The sequence below is a fragment of the Perissodus microlepis genome, chromosome 17, assembly GCF_051167445.1.
Source record: "Perissodus microlepis isolate ML-2025 ecotype Zambia chromosome 17, ASM5116744v1, whole genome shotgun sequence".
Taxonomy (NCBI): Eukaryota; Metazoa; Chordata; class Actinopteri; order Cichliformes; family Cichlidae; genus Perissodus; species Perissodus microlepis.
The window spans coordinates 36,687,000-36,705,623 of record NC_140477.1 but is presented as its reverse complement, the minus strand read 5'-3'; the positions used below and the strand labels follow the sequence as shown (position 1 = coordinate 36,705,623).

The window sequence follows — 18,624 nt, the reverse complement described above, 5'->3', positions numbered from 1 at the left end:
CCAAAGGGGGAAAAAACGATTTATTTTCAAACCTGAACAGGTACAACAGAATAACAGTCAAGACCATCCATGCTTTACAGCTTCCAGTGTGTCAGACCCCTGCTGTTTGCCTTCTGCAGCAAACAAACCATAAATACATAAAATCCTGGTACAGTAACGTACGTGAAAAACTATACACAACTATGATAACAGTGGCAGACGCAAACACTCACCGCAGTCAAGCAAACATACTGGCTGGAGAGCCCAGTGTGATTGAGTCACTTGTACATAATATAGGTTGAAGTGAAAGTAAATATATATTAATTGAAATTATTGGACTGATGAGAATTTCAAAATAAAAGTGTTAAACTGGGGTTCTGCTGTGAGGGTTTAGCCCGACTCCGTCCAGCCTCACAAACAAAGAGCGTGCAGCTATTTACAGCGTGGCTCAGCTGACTGAGAATGGGCGCACATCTGCTTACTAATAATGCAACTAACAGCGTGTAAAAGGTTCTTTACGTGTAGTTAAAAAGTAGTTTGGCATGATTATAGCTTGTGTTTATTGTACAACAGCCACAATTGACATGGTAGAGTCCAACAGGAGCAGGTCACCATGAAGAATGAAATTAGATTTCAGGGTAACAACTTAAAACACACTAACATAAAAAGATGTGGGCTTTGCCTTGTTGGCCCTAGAAACAACTTCATGGCTCTCCTATGCAAACCCGAATACAGGATTTCAGATGAACAGAAATGACGCCTGTTTGCATCAGAATGACTTTAAAGGACAAGAATTTGTCGTCTCTGGCTTTCCATACACAACAGAGTCAATATGAGGCACTTTGGATTCAAACCGGTCCTTTGTCCGCCCAGTGTAAGCAGCATCTCTGTGGCCGTGTCCTTTCTTCTGTAGGGTTAGTGCACAGCCTCTATCTTTAAATCACTGGGGGCTTTAAAGTGCCCCCTGATCACATTTCTATGTTAGTAACTCTAGAATGGTCAACGCAGATGACCTCTGTTCCTCAAGAGCGAATGCAAAGTGATTGGTTTGTAATATTGCCGCTCCTTCGTCAGATGCAAGAAAACACTCAAAAACAGGTCACAGTGTGCGACCTCTTTGTTAGTACAATAACGAACAGGCACAGAAATATGTGTAAAAACCAATATGAAAAAGTTGTGCTCCACAGGAAGTCACACGTATGGAAAAGTGCAGCATAAGCACAACGGTGATTGATTTGGTGCATTTTTCAAAATGTTTCATGAAGTTTGCTACATCGAACCGAGCAGCTTCTACACGCCACGCCGTTACCTGCTCTGGAGGAAGTGTTGCCTGGCTACAAGGGCATGAGAGACAAGAGTTTAAGATGCGTGGGTATAGTTCGATTTGTTGTGGCGTTGCGCGCCCTGTGACCCGCCCCTCTCCCACCCGTCCTTACAGGTGGGTGTCCTCTTCTTCGGGGTGGTCCTCTTTCGACAGGTGGTCCAAAGGTACCATCCAGCTGTCGTTGAACTCTCCGTTCAGCACCATCTTCTTCTCCAGCATCTCGGGCTGCACTTCCATCACTTCCAGCGTGGGGTTGTCATGGTAACCGTTTTCCACAGTGTGCAGCTCTTCTGTTAGGTGTTGCTGTGGAGATTGAGAGGGCAAACTAAAAACATGCCCACTGTTACTTCCTGTTACACAGACCCAGTCTTAAAATTCATAAATCTGAGTGGAATCTAACTGCTCTCACACGTCTGTTGTTTAACTTCTAAACATACTCCAAAGTCCACAAATCCAACAACTATCCGTGGATGAATCAGGGATTCAGGCTACCACAGCTTTAAATGAATGCACTGCACGATACGACACTTTCCTTTTGGAAAAGTATTTTGGCACAGAAGGAATTTTGGCTAGAAGAAGAAGCCAGAATCAAAACAGATAAAAAGGAGACCTTTGCTCCTGCCCAGTCATCGTCCCCACACGGTCATATGTCCTAGAAAGTTTACTAAAAGTTTTCTCCACAGAATATTCAGAAGACCAATTAAACAGCGAGTTTTGATCCTGACACAGTTCTGAAAGTGTCAGGCACCCCCGTAGGTCACCGCTGCTGGAGCTCCTGTCAGGTATTTGGTAGTTCAGTGGCTAAAAGTAAAAGTAAAATTGGTTTCTGCTGAAACGATAGTCCCACGACATCGATGCAAAATTTTAAAAAAGGAAAAAAAAAAAAAGATTTGAGGGGGTGAAAAATCAGGGGAAACAAAAAGCCCAGAATTCTAACCTCTCTGCTTTTTAGCTTCCAACATGTGTTAAAAAGTACTAAATAAGCTGAAAAGGATGGGAATCAAATCCCTATTAGTGGCATTAAAGCATGAACCACACCAGCAGGGACACAGAATAAAAAGTTAAACATGAATCGATGTATCATCGTTTTTCTATCACCGGTTAGCTTCGTGGGATAGAAGATAGTTCGCTGTGTTTGTGGAGGCTGCACTACTTTCCTGCTAGCTTCAGAGAAAAATTGAACGTGTCCTCAGTTTGAAAGGTGCCACTGCAATAATAGTGGGGCGATCGTGGCTCAAGAGTTGTGTGTTCGTCTTGTAACCGGAAGGTTGCCGGTTCGAGCCCCGGCTCGGACAGTCTCGGTCGTTGTGTCCTTGGGCAAGACACTTCACCTACCGCCTGCTGGTGATGGTCAGAGGGGCCGATGGTGCGATATGGCAGCCTCGTCTCTGTCAGTCTGCCCCAGGGCAGCTGTGGCTACAACTGTAGCTACAACTGTAGCTGCCTCCACCAGTGTGTGAATGTGAGAGTGAATAATGGAATTGTAAAGTGCTTCTCGAAAAGTGCTATATAAATGCAATCCATTATTATTAATACTCTCACCATGTCTGCAACAAGCCAGGCCAGCACTCATCAAAGATTTTATAAGTACCTAATAAGCACATATGATTGGCTGATGTAGCCTTGAAATGTGAAGCATCTGAAACATCTCTTTTCCTGTTTCATCATCTCTGTTCCTCTTTGAAAGAGGTCAGATTATAAATGAAGAAACAAAGCGAGCAGCTAATACGTTCACTAGTTCTGGAAACTCAGACTATAATGGAAGCATACTGGGGATAGTGGGATTGGATGTCTCTTCTTACCTGGTTCTCATTGTAAGGCTTGCGGTGGTGGGAGGCGCAGGCACCGAGGATGACGATCATGATAAGAAGGGCTCCACAGGAGGCCAGGATAGCGATCAGGGTTTTGTTATCTGTCTTTATCTGTTCTTTCTAGGAGAGGAACAAACAGAGGAATAAGTAGTTGCTGTAGAGGCCGAGGGTCCCGAGGCTGATCTAAAGAGCCGAATCCTCACCTGGGCGAGCTCGTCATAATACTGCTGCGCAAGGCTTTCGTTCACTGAAAGATCAGGATCACATTGATTGATTTCCAGAGAAAAATAATATGCATTATAACCTCAGTGAATGTCCCTTTTCTGAACGGACTAGGATATTTTTTTACCTTTGCCATTTATCTCCACAGATTCGATTTTCACTGATCCGTTTTGGACGAGCCAGTTCAGGGTGCAGGATCCGTTGTCCATGCTCTCCATCAGCCTCTTGCACACTTTCCTGAAATTTTTCTCCCCATCTTTTTCCTTGGTCTGCGTAAAAATGACACGTCTGTAAATGCTGTTAAACAAAAACATATTGATGCACGCAGCACAAGTCCTTTTTGTTTCATGAACCAGAAAGCGCTCTTCTACGCTGCTGTGCTGCCAGTGGGAGGACAGGAAGGTCAGAGGCCACAGCCAAGGCCGTATTTTCCTGTGTTGTGATGTGTTGCTTATTTCTGGTGTACTATTAAAGGGCACAACTGAGGGACTCAGAGGGTCAAAGCTGCTTCAAAAAGAGTTGTGGGAACAAAGGAAACTAGAGAAAGGCAGGAAGGGTTCCCACTAAGACACTTTTTCCACCCAGTGACTGAAATGGTTGTTTTGTTTTAATAGCAGGCTTCACTGCTTCACTCAGACAAAGCTCGCACGCCTAACAGATCCACCCAGCGCCTGTCTGGCATTTTAAATATGAACACAAATGGTCATCAGCTGTTGAATCTTGTAAAGTTTCGAGGCTCAAAGGTAAAAAGTTTCAGTAATGCCTTCAACTCCTGGAACAGTACGAGTGTAAGCAAAGGAAATGAAGCATGCGACTGTGCATCCACAGATCCCTCAGTGATTCGTGATTTTACTCACTCAGACTTTAATAAACTCTGCCCTGCATAGATACAGGTAACGACATTCAGTCTGCAGGCTTTAAATGGATCAGAGCAAAACAAAATCTTACCTCCACGTTGCCTTTGTGGAAATACTGCAGAGAAAAACAACAAGCATCTCATTCAAAGGCACTGACATTTCTATTAGATGCAAGTAATAATGATAACAACATAGAAGCTGTATGTGCGCCACTTCAGTGCTTACAACAAACTTCTGGGTGGATGTTGGAGTCTTGATAGTGGCCGTGGTGGCTTGCATGGCTGAATCTGTAGTTGTTGTATTAACTCCTTTTTTCACACTGAAGGAGGTGCTGGAGGAGGTGCTGGAGGAGGTGCTGGAGGAGGTGCTGGAGACCCCTGGGTTTGTAAGCTGAGTGGTCGCTCTGGCCACTCCAGGTACTATTGTAGATTCAGGGATTTCGGTGGAAACTTGGACCAGAAATAACAACAAGAACAACAAGAATAAGGAAGCGTCGTCGTAGTGATGCAGATCCCTCTGAGCCAGCCAATCAGTGACAGCTACGTCACATTTTAAGGTTTGGAGGAAGTATTAAAAGAACAAAATACACCACAGTCAACACCACCTCCTTTAACTTTCCAGCTACTTGAAGAACTGAGCAGATGGACCAACGCTTATACAATACCAAGTTTAACAGGGTCAGGACTGTGTGTGGTCTCCGTCACATTAGGCAACAAATACTTAAAACGAGAATACTGGAAACGAGATCTTTTACCCTTTTTCACAGTTGTTCACATCCAAGTTTTCATTTCATTGGAGTGCAGTTTGAACGCCACGCTCTGGAGGCCATCACAGTCTTATTTATACTAGTTCGGTCAGGTTTAAGTATTTGTTGTGGTGTCTTCTCACTTTAAATGTTTCATTTTCAGATTCACATCCTTACCTGTGGGAAGCATCTGTCCCGCGGCTACAGTGGTCAAAGGTGGAGCCCTGGATGTTGGTACTGTTGGGCTGTTTGCGCTCTTGCGTTGATCCTCGTTTGGTGATGACACATTATATGGTGCAGTGGTTTTACTGGACAGAGAATATGGCGATGCCGTTACTGTGGAAGGCTTAGTGCTCAGCACTGATGCGGTGCTGGGGGTAGCGACTGTTTCTGATGGGGCTGGCGTGGGTGTAGCGGCCAAGGTTGAAGTGGTGATCGCAGTCGTAGCCTCTTTAGCAGCATTGGTGGGAGAAGTGAGAGCTGCTGTGGGGCTTGTTCCTGTTGCTTCTGCTTTGAGAGTTGGTGTGCTCTGAGTAGATACTGGGATAGTCTGTGTTGTCCGCACTGCTGTGCTCTGTTTGTCGATGTTATTCTGACTGGTAGTGACTCCCGTTGCTTCTGTTACTCTTGCTGTTGTCGCTGACACAGTTGTGGCTGTAGTCTTTGTAGGTTTATTCCCATCTGTGGCAGCAGTACTTATGACATTAGCAGGTGTCCCAGTGGTTTTCTCTGCAGCAGTATCTGCATAGACGCTGTGACACAGAAAGCCTGAGGAGGAAAAGACACAAGCGGTTACCTTCGCAGCACAGCTACATGAGGCACTGCATCAAACCCATCAGGGGCAAAGACAGCATCTTATAGACCTGTATTTGTAATAGTCACTTGGGGGCAGTACAGTCATATTAGTGCATACAGTAGAGAACTGTAACCTAATATATTGGAGTATCCAGAAAATGCAGAGCAAATAAACACTCACTGTTTACCTGTATGTCTATTTTAGTCTCCGCCTACTCTGAAGATAAATGTTTGGACCACTTCCTGCTAAACATCAGAGCTCGCGGTCTGCCTGCTCTTTGCTACTGACCACGTGGTCTGCTTGTAATTTAATGAACATTATCTGGTGCTGCTGGCAACAAACGAGAAACTGTAAAGCAAAATGAAAGTATGCATCATAAAAAAGCTCAAATCGAACATTTCTTTCTCTGTGCTGTTGTTGTCCACAGTGAGTGGAGCCGCTCTCCTGAGCTCGAAGCAGCTACTCCTGGATTTCCTGCTGTGCTGACAACTGTAAGCTATCTTTTTCTCTTGGTCTATTTATAGTGGCAAGGACAGGATGCTGTACACAATAAACTTGGAGGCACCACACCCTTGACCGCAGCCTGTTTGGAGTGCCCTCTGCGAACACTCCTCAGCACCAAGAAAACAATGGCCTTATACACCCTCGTATGACCTCGTGGCACCTTCACTGCACGCTCAGTCGCTGGAGTTTCACCATAGATCTCTGCTGATACGTGCAAACACACACACACATGCTAAATGAGAGACAATGACCAAACTGTCCTAAGTAGATAAGACATGAAACGAGGGGCTAACTTGTAGTTTAGTTTGCACATTGTGTTTATTATTTAATGTTTGAGCAGAAAGGTTGTGGCGTTGTACGCTCACATCCAGCTTTCATTCAGCTGACCCCTCTTTAGCATCGTCACTGTATAGAAACTGAGCAATATATTTCTTTCATATTGCAATATTGCATCTGTGTTTCAAGCTTCTTATGGCCTACAATTCAGCTTCAATGTAAGTTTAGTAACAACAACCAGGTGCTTTGTATTGTAAGATAAAGACAATCCTGAAAACCCATCGATCAGATGACTCCAGTGAGCCGGGCGACGGTGGGAAGGATAAACTCCCTTTCAACAGGAAGAAACCAGAACCAGGCTCAACTTGTGGGTTAGAGGAGGGACAGGACAAAGGACAGACTCTGGAAAAGAGCCAGAGATGAATAATACCTAATGATTAAATCCAAACTGGTGCATAAACAGTGACAAACCAGTAAAGTGCCTTTTACATACAGTGCACGGCCCATTTCCCAGACAAACGCATCATCACGTTAATGATCAGTTTGTTTGCTTCATTCTGAAATATTGCTAAACATATAATTTTGTGTTATAATATCAAGCAGATGTGAGCTGTGCAGTGTTCAGCATGTGAGCGGTCAGTTTACCCCGTGAATCTGCTGCATCCTCTCGGGCAGACGGAGGCTGGTAGAGCCAAGCCTGGCCTGTCTCCTATCAGCCCGCTGCCTTAACACTGCTACTCAGAGAGTGTCAGCGTTATCTGCAGCTAAGACTCCTGACAGCAGATAACCTGCTTTTTCTTCACTGCATTTCAGAGTTTAGAGGCTCTCCTAATAGATGCTCGTATGTTTTCTTACTTTGTGTGGCAGAAATTGATCCACAGATACAAAAATATCAATCAGCTGAACCACTGTTACACGAGTGCAGTCAGAGGTGAGGGCTGTCTGCACTGTTCGCGTCTTCATAATCCACGCGCCCCCTCCCCCAGATGTGCTGTCTTGTTGGTCTTGACCCCGCTGACCCTGTCACTGATGTATCTGCCTCTTAACATGTGACGGCAGCAGCTAATCCTGCTGTTATCTGCACCAAGCCTCTGTTTACCTCACCCACACATTCCTCACCACACACACTACCTGTGAATCACATTTAAACATCCACACAAAGAGCTGACACCACGAATCCCAAACGCTCGCTCACTATGTGAAACGATCTGCTCATTTTATTCATCATATTTTATTAAATATAGTACATAAACAGGTATTTAAAGTGGGACATTTTCTGTCATTTCATGATAAATACTAACTCATTTTGAATTTGATGGCAGCCACACGGAGCAACAAGATGAGAGAAAGTGTGTAGTGCTTGAAAAAGAAGCAGGATGACCTGATTGGGTTTCCTGGCATCGTAGAGAGGGAGACGGAAAGATGCTCACTCAACCTAAACTAAACTGCATCTACAAATTGTGGAACTTTGTAAAACTGTGAAGGCTTTGAACATCTCATCATCTACAGCACATGATGTCATCTAAAGATTCACGAGACAAGGCCACAAATGATTGTGGGACAGCAGTGATCTCCAGGATTCAGGAGACATAAAAACACGACTGTCATGGAAATCGTTGCACAGTTTGACAGACCAGCCACAAAAGAAGCCACGTGTTAATATTAATAAGAAACGCAACCGTCTGTTGTGGAGCAAAGGTTATTTAAAATGGACTGAAAGCTATTCTGTCGCTGACGTTTCTTTTTGAGAGAACATAGACGGCCCATCCTCAGGACTGTAGACTTTACAGCGCATACAGTGAAGCTATAAATACATTGTTTTGTATTAAATGCCAAATTTTGTATTTATATAAATAAAATGTTGCCAAACAATCTTTCATTTGAACAGCTCTCAGTAACAGAAGTCCTTTTCTGTGCTTGGACACTTGTCGAGCTCGGGCTCTGAATTTTAAAATGTCACCTCGATCTGTTGCTGTTTCCTGTGAACTTCTTCCATCGTCTGAAGCTGTCTGACCTTTCTGATCTGAATTTTGTCATGACTTCCATCAGCCAGCTGACTCTGTGCTTCAGTGATCTCACACTGTCAGACATCACTGGGCGTCAGACAGCAGCCTGTGTGGGAAATGACCTGCTGTCCTTTCCCTGGCTCTTCTTTCTGGCTCACTTCAGTGAGGCAAAACAGCTCAGTGATTTGGGACTTTGATCAACATCAGTATATAAATAGATTTGGGTTACAGGAAACCACGGTACCTGAACCTGTCTGTGAAGGTTCTCAGTCATCCAGGTCATCGTAGATTCACGAGACAAGGCCACAAATGATTGTGAGACACCAGTGATCTCCAGGATTCAGGAGACATAAAAACACGACTCTGTACCTGAACCGACACACCAGTGCTACTGCAAAGGAAGAGCGCGATCAGGGCGGCTGCAGACGTGTTTTGTAAAAAAGTCATTTCTGTCTGCTGACCGTGTGTTGATTTTTAAAGCCAATATTAATTTAGCATCAGTTTAGGAAACACCAGAACATTTGTACTCGGATACAAACATGTAACGGTCTCGTGCAGTGGGGTGAAAAGCTCCTTCTTCCTCAGTCTGTTCCAGGAAATGGGAAGTCTGAAGCACATTATTCCCTGAGGTGTTGCCTGAGAACCGGCTCACAGTAGTTTGGGATGTTACCAACACCTTGCTGGGTTAAAGCAATAAAGCTCCGTCCCCGCCACGTTCTCATCATTCAACCGTCAGCAGGTCGTCTGTGCTGCTTTGGGCTCAAAGCGTCGTTTTTACCACAATAATATTTTATTTAGTAATTAATGTGAAATTTGGGTGTAGCATCATGATTGACAGCTGCAGAGAAACCTCCGCCCGTCTTTACTTCTGTTTAAATAAAAATTCAAACTGACAACATGAGAAAAAACCAACAGCCGAGTCATCATCTTGGTTTTTCTGTCATTTTAATTTGTAAAGTGAGGAAAGGAAATGACTTGGCTGACCGCTTACAGCAGCAGTCGTTCGCTGCAGTGTTTGCTACTCATGATGTTTTCATTTGAGAACATTATTGGAGCACATGACTGAAACACAGCCTGTGCTTCATCTCTCTCCACTCACTCCTGGCTGAGAGTTGTAAAACATTTAATTGTTAAATAACTATTTATTAAATAAGTAGTATTAGCTAACATTAAAGGGTGGTGGAGGATTTTTTAGAGCCATTCTTTTAGAAATGGAGCAATGAAACAGTATGAAAGCGCCTCACCACACAGGAAATGGCTTTATTGGCAAATTGTAGATCAAATATAAAAGCAGTCTTATATGGATCAGTATCACTGCTCTAGACTTTTAAACCTGAACTGATTGTAAATGCTATTTATTCTCTTTAATCTCCAGTAGTGTATAATATTCTATGTGATCATGTTTGTTGGCTGTCTTGTAAGGACCACATGTCTAAAAGCAGCTCTTAATGAGCTCACACAGACTACACGCTGTTTTTAAAAGGTGGATTCAGAGTATTAGAGCCTGATCTTAAGGATTAAAAATAAAGAGAAAGATTAAGGTGGCGTAACAAAACAGGACAGCAAACTTTGTGCCTTTATTTAACCAAGTGATTTATCAGAGAAATCAGTTCAATCAATTTGCTTGTTTTACTGACCCAAACATTCGCTGATGTCATCGAGACAGGAAGGAGTTAATAAAAACTTCTGCACTCTAACTTGTCACCGAGGTTCCGAGCATAAATCTCGATGTTTCCACAGATGCACACGTGGTAACCGAGCAGAGCCGTGACAGCAGAGCCACCGTCGGCTCGTCCACCATGACGGCCTCCCATCTTTCTCCTGTTAAAGATCAGAGGTTTGGCCTCTGGCCTCGACAAACAACCAGCAGGGATATAAAGGATGATGCAAAAAGAAGGTTCATGACGAAAGCTGTTGGAGATGAAACTGGGGGTTTAAAATCGTCTGTGGGTGGTTGCCTGTGTCTCTGTGTTAGCCTGGCACCGTGGCCAGCGCGTCTCCGCCTCTCACCCTACGGCAGCTGGGATTGGCTCCAGCCCTCCCCTGTCATCCCAAATTTGATAAGCTGAAGAAAATGGATGGATAGTCCAGAATGTGTGTTTATTGTACTAATGATAGGAATTAAATTTTTCTATTCTTAGAGTAACCAAAAGCTTTCATTCGAAGTTATTATGGACTGTATCAGGTGTTCATTTTTCACTGAATGTGCTGTAGTCTTTGGCACAGCTCCCATGATTTCTGAAAACGTGTCTCCTGAGCAGCTGTTCAAGTTTGTATTCCTGAAAACATTTCTCCTCAGAAAACACTGATTTCACTTCACTTTGTATTTATTTATATAGCACCGAATGAAAACAACAGTCGCTTCAGGGCGCTTTACGTTGTAGGGCACAGACTCGACAATAATACAGAAAAACACTCAAGCCAGCACTTGGCGACAGTGGGAAGGACAAACTCCCTTCAAATACGTAGAAACCTCTGGCAGAAGCAGGCTCGGGGAGGGCAACCAGCTGTGAGGGAGGAAGGCGGGACAAAAGCCACACAGTGGAAGAGAGCCAGAACTTAGTACACGTTCATCTGTGGGCTTAGAGAAACCAGCAGGCTGGCCTTTTGTGTGAGCGTCAGCTGTTAAGCCAGCTATGGCTCCATCATGCCAAGCAGTCTGACTGTAAGCTCAGCCTGATGTGAACACGCCAAACTGAGCCAAGGGAATAAATGAATGTGGCTGTCACTCCAAAACGCTGGTAAGGCAGTGCTACCCCATTAGCTTGTTGACAGTCCACACAAAGGCCCCTCGTTCGGTCGCGCACGGATGAGCCACCTCCTCGCTGCAGCTAGGCCCCCCACCTGTGTCCTATTGAGAGAGGTATTTCAGCTCTCTGTGGGTCTGGGGTGGGCTGCTGGTGGTGCGTGGGTAAGGAAGCAAAGGGAGTCCCTCTGCTTTACGTTACTGAAAGGAGGCGAGAAGCTGTGAATCTAAAAGCACTCGGTGAGAATAAAAGACAGAGACGAGCCAAAGGGAGGAGGGAGGGAAATGGTGAGAAAGAGGAATAAGATGAAGAGCGGTAAATCCACCAGCCACATGGTAATGACTGACCACACACACATTATCCACAAACAACACACTCCCTATCCTTGGAAACAGACTGGTATGTGTGTTTATACAAGTCGGTGCTCTCATTGCAAAAGTTGAGTGTTAGACATGCGTCAGCTCGCTCCTCCTGTCACATGTGAGTACACACAGCTCAGTTTCTTCTGTCCTGCAACCATGTCTGAAGCCTAACCTCCTCTGAGGTCAGAACATACGTGACTGAAGACCAGCTGAAGGATGCATACATGTTTATTTATCCTCAGACCAGTTTGGAGCCAAACCTTTAGTCCAGGTGTGACAGTTATAATGTCATTAATGACACCGACCTGTACTGATGACCTGATCCAAAATATCCCTTTTTGCTGTTGTACTAATTAAAAAAATCCATTATCAAATAAACTTGGTGTTGGAAAATAATGCATATTATTATTATTTCAGAGTTGTTTTTCATTTACTGTTAATGATTTAAACCCAGGCAAGCAAATTAGGCTAAAACCAAACGTTTGGTTGAGCAGAAAGTGAGGGTGTTTCTTATTGAACGAACAAATATTTTATTAGGAGGGTAAATCACAAACAGTTTGATCCCAGCTAATGGAGCAACAGCAATTTTGTGTTTGCTCTGAAAGCTGAGACGTGAGGGGAGTGCTCGCAAACTGATGAGGCAGACGAGAACAGTGCTGAGACAGTAAGGAGTGAAAGACGAAGAACGAGGAGGAGGTAAGCTCACGTCCTTGATGGTACCAGCCACAGGGATGATTAATGGACACCTGGGTGCCAGCGTAGCATGGAGGGAAGGAGTGTGTTCTGGAGGTGAAGCTGAAGGCTGCAGCGATGGACAGTTATGAAAGGCTTGGCTTTACAGAGAGTAAAAGTTCCTCCCTGATAAAACCTGCATGTGGCTGCCAGAAGTGTCTGGCCTTTAAAATCAGCTCGTCTGGAGAGTAAAGGTGCTTTCAGACGCTGGTTAGCTGTTTCTCAGCTATTTTGTTTGTGAGGTGTAAATGTTATGACTGAGAGTTTACGTTGATGGTGATACAAGTTTATAGCTACAAAAAACCTCATGTTTTTCTGTCTTTACATATTTATCACCAGCAGCCTTTTACCTTCAGGCTTAGTGGGTTTTCCACCACAGGGCCGAGCACACAGGATGACACTGCGATGACATCGCATTCATTTCTTGTGAGCAGGGACCATTTCCAGCAAACACAGGCATGTACAATATATATTCATTTAAAACTAAATAATAAAATATGTCTGTCGCTAATGAACAAATTCAGAATGACAATAATGAAAAAACCTGAGAGCTCACATGTTTCAACAGCACGGATCGTATGTTGGGAAAGCGCTCTTCTTGTAGCGCATGGACATCAGAGTTATTATTGCGTTTGAATGCAGCATCACGAGAGACCGTAACTTAACTAGTTAGTCAGTTTAAATCAAACCAACAAATTGTCCGTATCTACTTAATTAGCATTCACTGGTTCCACTGGTTTGGAACTGGGTGCACAACGTTGTGGAGCCCCACCCATCTATTTCCCTCCATAATCCAACCGAGGGGTGTGGATGGGCCGGACGCTATGGCGGCAGCCTTAGGGCAGGAGGCGAGGTCCACTCAGGACAGGTCGCTGTCCCGGGGCTAACACAGAGAGACAGCACCCACTGAGTGCATGTCTTTGCACTGTGGGAGGAAGCCCGAGTACCTGAGAGAACCCACGACACAGATACAAGGAGAACGTGCTTCACACAGAAAGGCCAGATTCAAACCCAGGACCTTCTTCGCTCCAGTTTCAGTTCATCTTTATGTTAACATTCATTTGAACTGAAACCACAATGACTTAAAAACAGCTCTGTAGAAAAAGGCCTGATTGCAACAGGATGCTCAAGGTCATTTCCTGTCACCACACCCTCCTTGGGAACTGGGATGTTGATAAGGTATTTTCCCCCCTTCTATTGTTACTCGGTTTTCTCCCATCGACTGGCTGCTGCAGACATCAGGCGAGTGTGCCAGGTAGGCAGCTTCTTCGCTGGTGTTTGACTGAACCTGGAACCCTGACTGTCTGCTCTCTTGTAGAAAGTTATAGAGGAAAAGCAGATGGTGTGAGAAGAAGTTAGGAAGTCCTGGAGCAAACTGATTAGAAATGATACCTTCTTCTTAAATTCCATCTTATTTATTGAGTAAGCACTGATATCTTCAAGTAATAAAATGTATTGTGCAAGTTATTTTTCAGGGGAGAAATCACACTGATGATGTAACGGTTTCAACATCTTCTCACGCATCAAATATGATACAGTTGGTGTTAAAGGGTCAAAGAACATGGCAGCATTACTTTACAGGCAAAGCTGCGTTTGAACAAACCCCCTCATACTAGCTGTGAAGCTCGGTGGTGGAGAGCTGGTGATGTTTGTTTTGCAGCCACAGGGCCCGGGCACCCTGCAGACTCCACTCTGTCTATTATCAGTCCCGTAGGACAGCGTCATCTGTCCCACAGCGAACACTCGGCACAAACAGGACAACGATTCACCAGAATCAAATTCAAATCTGCAACTGACAAAGAAAAGAATCAAGGTGGTGCAACGCCCCAGTCAAAGTCCAGACCTCCACCTGATTGAAATGCTGCAGCGGGACCCCAAGAGAGCTGTGCATTAATCACTACCCACAAAGCTCCATGAAATGAAGGAATATTGTAAAGAAAACCCTGATTACTTCAAGTTCTTAGATTCCATTTAGTGACACCCGTGAAAACGTTTCTTTTTCACATCACTGGGCCGAGTTTTCATTGTGGTTCATATTCTGGAGTTTAGTTTCACTTAGTGTTCAAAGAGTTTGTTTAGTTTTGATTCATTTCATTGTTAATTCAGGTCTTTTTAAATATAATATGCTTGGTGTTTGTCAGTGGCAAAGGTTTGTGTGCCGTAATACAGTCTGTGAATCCAGACCTGCACTTAAAGGTCAGTGATTCATATTCATGTAGACGCTCCCATCCTGCAACGTGTGGCCACAGCAGGCTGCTCTGCATGCTTGATTTGGCAGAGTTTTACAGCAGACGTCCTTTCTGACACAACTCCAAAGGGATTTTGTGCAAACCATAGCACCACTGAAATCTCATATATGTATAAAAACAATAAGACATCAGGAGCGCTCACTTTAGAGTGATCTCATAGAGCAGAGACAAAAGCAGTAGGTCTTGCACATGTGTGGAACATTTACTTACATGCACATAGTGTTAAACAAATAGACACAGGTGGCTGTTCACAAGCACAAAAACATGCCAGCGTTTATCTTTAGAAAAAAAAGGTGCTGACAGCCTTCGGGTGGAATTTTGGGGCTGCGTCGCGTACTCTTTTTCACACGCTTACAAGAAATAAATAAATAAAAGCCTCCCGTCTGAAATCACCTACTGCAGTGGTGAGAAAGCAGCAGGTGCGTAATTAAAGAAAAACACTTTTGTCGTCTTTCAGCCCTGGAGGGGGGTCAGGGGTTGCACTTCATTATTCAGGCTCCTTCTGTCTCTCTGCAAAGCTCTGAGTGGACTTTGTGTGTTTTTGGAGGGAGGGCGAAGCAGTGGTGAGGGGGGTGGAGGGCAGATGTTTCAGATCTGAGCCCGAGTGCGCCACTTGGTCTGTGTTTGTGACTGTTTTACTGCAAGTTTCAGACAAAAACGGTGGGAAAAACGGAGCAAAAAAGAAAAGAGCTCTTATTATTAATGCTGAGACAGAATCTGAGTTTGAAATAAAAAACATCTATAAAAAAGGCTTAAAGTGTTCGTCAGTCCAAACTTACTTCTTCATCATCACTGTTCGGTTCATTGATCCTGAGCTCATGTACAATTTACACTTTTCTAGTTTCTACATTAGTGTTGCAGTGTTTGTGTGATGCAGTATTACTACCCAACCATAACCTGCATCCTATATATGAGCTACAGTTGGTTGTTTTACATATGATATTGATCTGGATGCCCGATATATCAGAGGGGATGAGAAGAAAGATTAGAAGTGAACTGGCATTTATGTAGCTACAGTACGCACACACACACACACGCACACGCACGCACGCACGCACACACACATGAACATGTTTTTTGGGATGAATTTACACGACGAGGGGAAAGAAACAACTCTGCAGTGCCAACATGAGTAAATAAAATGTTAGATTTTACAAGTGACCACTCTGTTTTCTATTTTAAAGGTTACACAAGACTTTTGTAAGGAGATGCTGCACACTTCCACCTACAGACGATTGCAGTCAGTAATTACAGTTTTTTACAGACGCTAGGACACATTTCTCAATACTTAGGTCACTTTTGCAAAACTCCTCACACAGTGAGCACAACAGAAGTCTATGTGGGCTAAACTGAGGATCAGTTATCATTGTTTTGGCACAAAATGCATTCAATGACTACATCTCTCAAATTTCATGAATTATTTTCTCACTCAGACACAACAACTGCCAAAAATCTTTGTACGTACAGGACATTTTGCATGTACTTACATGCTGTTTTCAAAACTGTTAAACTTATGGTCAAAACAATAACATAATGCAAAACTGAATAAGACAGCAAAATTCAACAGCAATATTTTATTGAAACATATTTTAAATCTAAAAATGCAGTTTAACCAGCCACAGCTGATTCTCATTGTAGATGAACATCTACACTGGTGTTACTCCTTCAATTTCATTACAAAAGGAGACGACTGCTGAATAGGTTTGTTTTGTGATGTAAACATGGACCCAGCCAGAAATGGAGAAGACCGAGTAGATTAGCATTACTATTGTATGTGTATCAGTGGATGGTGTGTATACAAAATCTTGGATTTTGGGATTACTTAGTGCAAAAAAATAAAAATACATAAACAAATATTAACGAATTCTGCATGATGTCTGATTCATTCCAGTAACATATATTGAAACTATAAACAGAGATGTGTCCTTGTTTTACACAAGAAAACACTGTGTAATGCTACATGTTGTTAGTGTTTTTTAGGTCATTGTTTTGTGGGTGACAAAGTGTGTTTGTCGGCTGTCGACCTTTGCTAGTGTTCTGGAAGAATGAGTTTATTTGAGACCTGAATAAAGTGTTTTGGTAGTTGTAGTGCATTTTGAATGTGAAATGAACTGCTTTGCCAAGCTGAAGGTCAGTTAGGGGAATTGTGTGAAGAGTTTTGCAAAAGTGACCTAAGTATTGAGACGTGTCCTAGCGTCTGTAAAAAGCTGTAAGACCTGACCTCAAATCCCCAGAAAATGAGAAACAGCCAGGTTTAACTAACCGAGTAGAAAGCTAATGAAACAGCCAGTATTCCTTTAGTTTTTAGTGTTTCTGCTTTGATGCTAATAAGTTTATTCCACTGATTTCACATCTTAACCTCATGGCTGTAATGCACTGTGTACTGCATGTGCTCCATCACTGTTAAGGCCTGATGTATTTATTTACAGTAAAAGAGTCCAGCACGTTATGCACATGCAGACGACTTTACATTTGACTTCTGTGTTTGGTTATCATCTACAATTTATGTTTCCTATAACTTAAGCATGGCTTTATTAATTTTACCAGACTGTTAGAAGTAAAAGGAGCAGAGCTTTAAAAAGCTCACTGGTTCATCACTGCACTTAACCTCCTAGGACCTGGCGTCCACATATGTACAAGGGCCTGATATCCACTTGCGAGGACGTTATACTGCCCCTGTGCTATCGAAATTTCAAATGAATGTCCTAATACGCTGATATCTGCCCTTGTAGAGCAAAATCAGGTAAAAAAAATCATTCTTTGTTTTTCATTCGTCAGTTCCCAATCAGCCCAGGTAGCAAAGAGAAATTAAAAATGCATGCCGTGAAAGAGTTTGGGTCTTAGGAGGTTGAACAAACAGACAGCAAAACTTTAAAAAAACGTGTCACACAGACCACCGGGATCCAGCACCTGTTGCTGCAGCACTCTTTCACGCACAATGAAGAGATAAAGAGACATAAACGATCGAAAAGCCCGAATTCTGACAGAAAGGCTGAACAAACAAACCAGTCTAGCTGTCTGATGTGAACGCGTGGGCTACTCACCGAGTAAAACTATCAGCCACTTGATCCGCAGAGTCGCTCTCATCCTGTCTCTGATGGTCTCTTCTCCCGGATGGATTTATCCTTCATGCAGCGCTGCGCTACAATCCCTCACTTTGTATCGGGAGATGTTGCGCTAATGGTAAAACTGAGTCCTGCAGCCGGCTGTCACGCCTTTCTTCTTGAATTTGTATTTCAGAACAAATGATCGCGCCCCGCGTATTGTAATTTTCTTCTTCTTCTTTTAAACTGAAAGCCAAGAATGTCTTTGTGTGTGTGCAGCGCGTCTTTCTCCCCTCTCACTCCACAGAGTCGGGGATTTGGGGGAAGAGTGTTTCTGTGGTCTCCTTGGCTGCACCGTTGTTCCTCAGGCTCTCTCTCCCTCTCTCTCTCCCACTGCTGTATTGTCAGTTCTCACTCTTCTGCAAAGTGTTCAGCTGTTTGCAGACCAGAAGCACTGCCCTGCCTCCCTTATCATGAGAAAACAGGGGCAGATCCAGTCCCACAACTCACTGCTTCTCCTGACACTTTGGATAACATAGGAAGCAGTGAGACAATGTGTTCCACTGGCTTTGATTCATTAGTTAAAATGATCAAAATTGACTGGAGGACGCGGGGTGAAGTCACACATGCAGCCGGATCAAAGGAAATGCCTGCTTATATTTACTGAGGGGACCCTGATTCTTGTCAGTGTGTGTGTGTGTGTGTGTGTGTGTGTGTGTGTGTGTGTGTGTGTGTGTGTGTGTGTGTGTGTGTGTGTGTGATTTGGCCACCTCTTGGACTGAAAAATGAAACCTGTGTAAGTGCCACGAACTGCAATTCCTGGAGTGTCTACTGAGGCTCGCTGTAATAAAAGAGAAAGAGCAGTTTATCTGCTTAAAGTCTTTGTTGGTTTATTAAAGGTCTACGTAAACTTGCTTAACTGATAGTTGTTTTGAACACCAAATAACACCAACAGTTGAACATTGTTGAA

The 18,624-nt window shown here is 43.6% G+C and overlaps 1 protein-coding gene across 1 annotated transcript; it reads right to left on the bottom strand.

Moving 5' to 3' along the window:
• Positions 1-4: 4 nt before the first annotated feature.
• Positions 5-18,229, bottom strand: podxl (podocalyxin-like). Its single transcript, XM_084910144.1, has 8 exons — positions 17,655-18,229; positions 5,116-5,706; positions 4,419-4,642; positions 4,285-4,308; positions 3,464-3,605; positions 3,318-3,361; positions 3,106-3,234; positions 5-1,606 (listed from the first exon to the last, which is right to left on the bottom strand). Exons 1-8 carry the CDS (start codon positions 17,695-17,697, stop codon positions 1,412-1,414), a joined length of 1,392 nt encoding a protein of 463 aa, XP_084766270.1. The 5' UTR covers positions 17,698-18,229; the 3' UTR covers positions 5-1,411.
• Between the last annotated feature and the right edge of the window lie 395 nt (positions 18,230-18,624).

Coding starts and splice junctions, on each gene's coding strand:
- podxl (XM_084910144.1), bottom strand. CDS start 17,697: ATGAGAGCGACTCTGCGGATCAAGTGGCTGATAGTTTTACTCG. Junction 4,309..4,418: donor CATCCACCCAGAAGTTTGTT/GTAAGCACTGAA, acceptor TTTTCTCTGCAG/TATTTCCACAAAGGCAACGT. Junction 3,606..4,284: donor TCCACAAAGGCAACGTGGAG/GTAAGATTTTGT, acceptor ATTTTTACGCAG/ACCAAGGAAAAAGATGGGGA.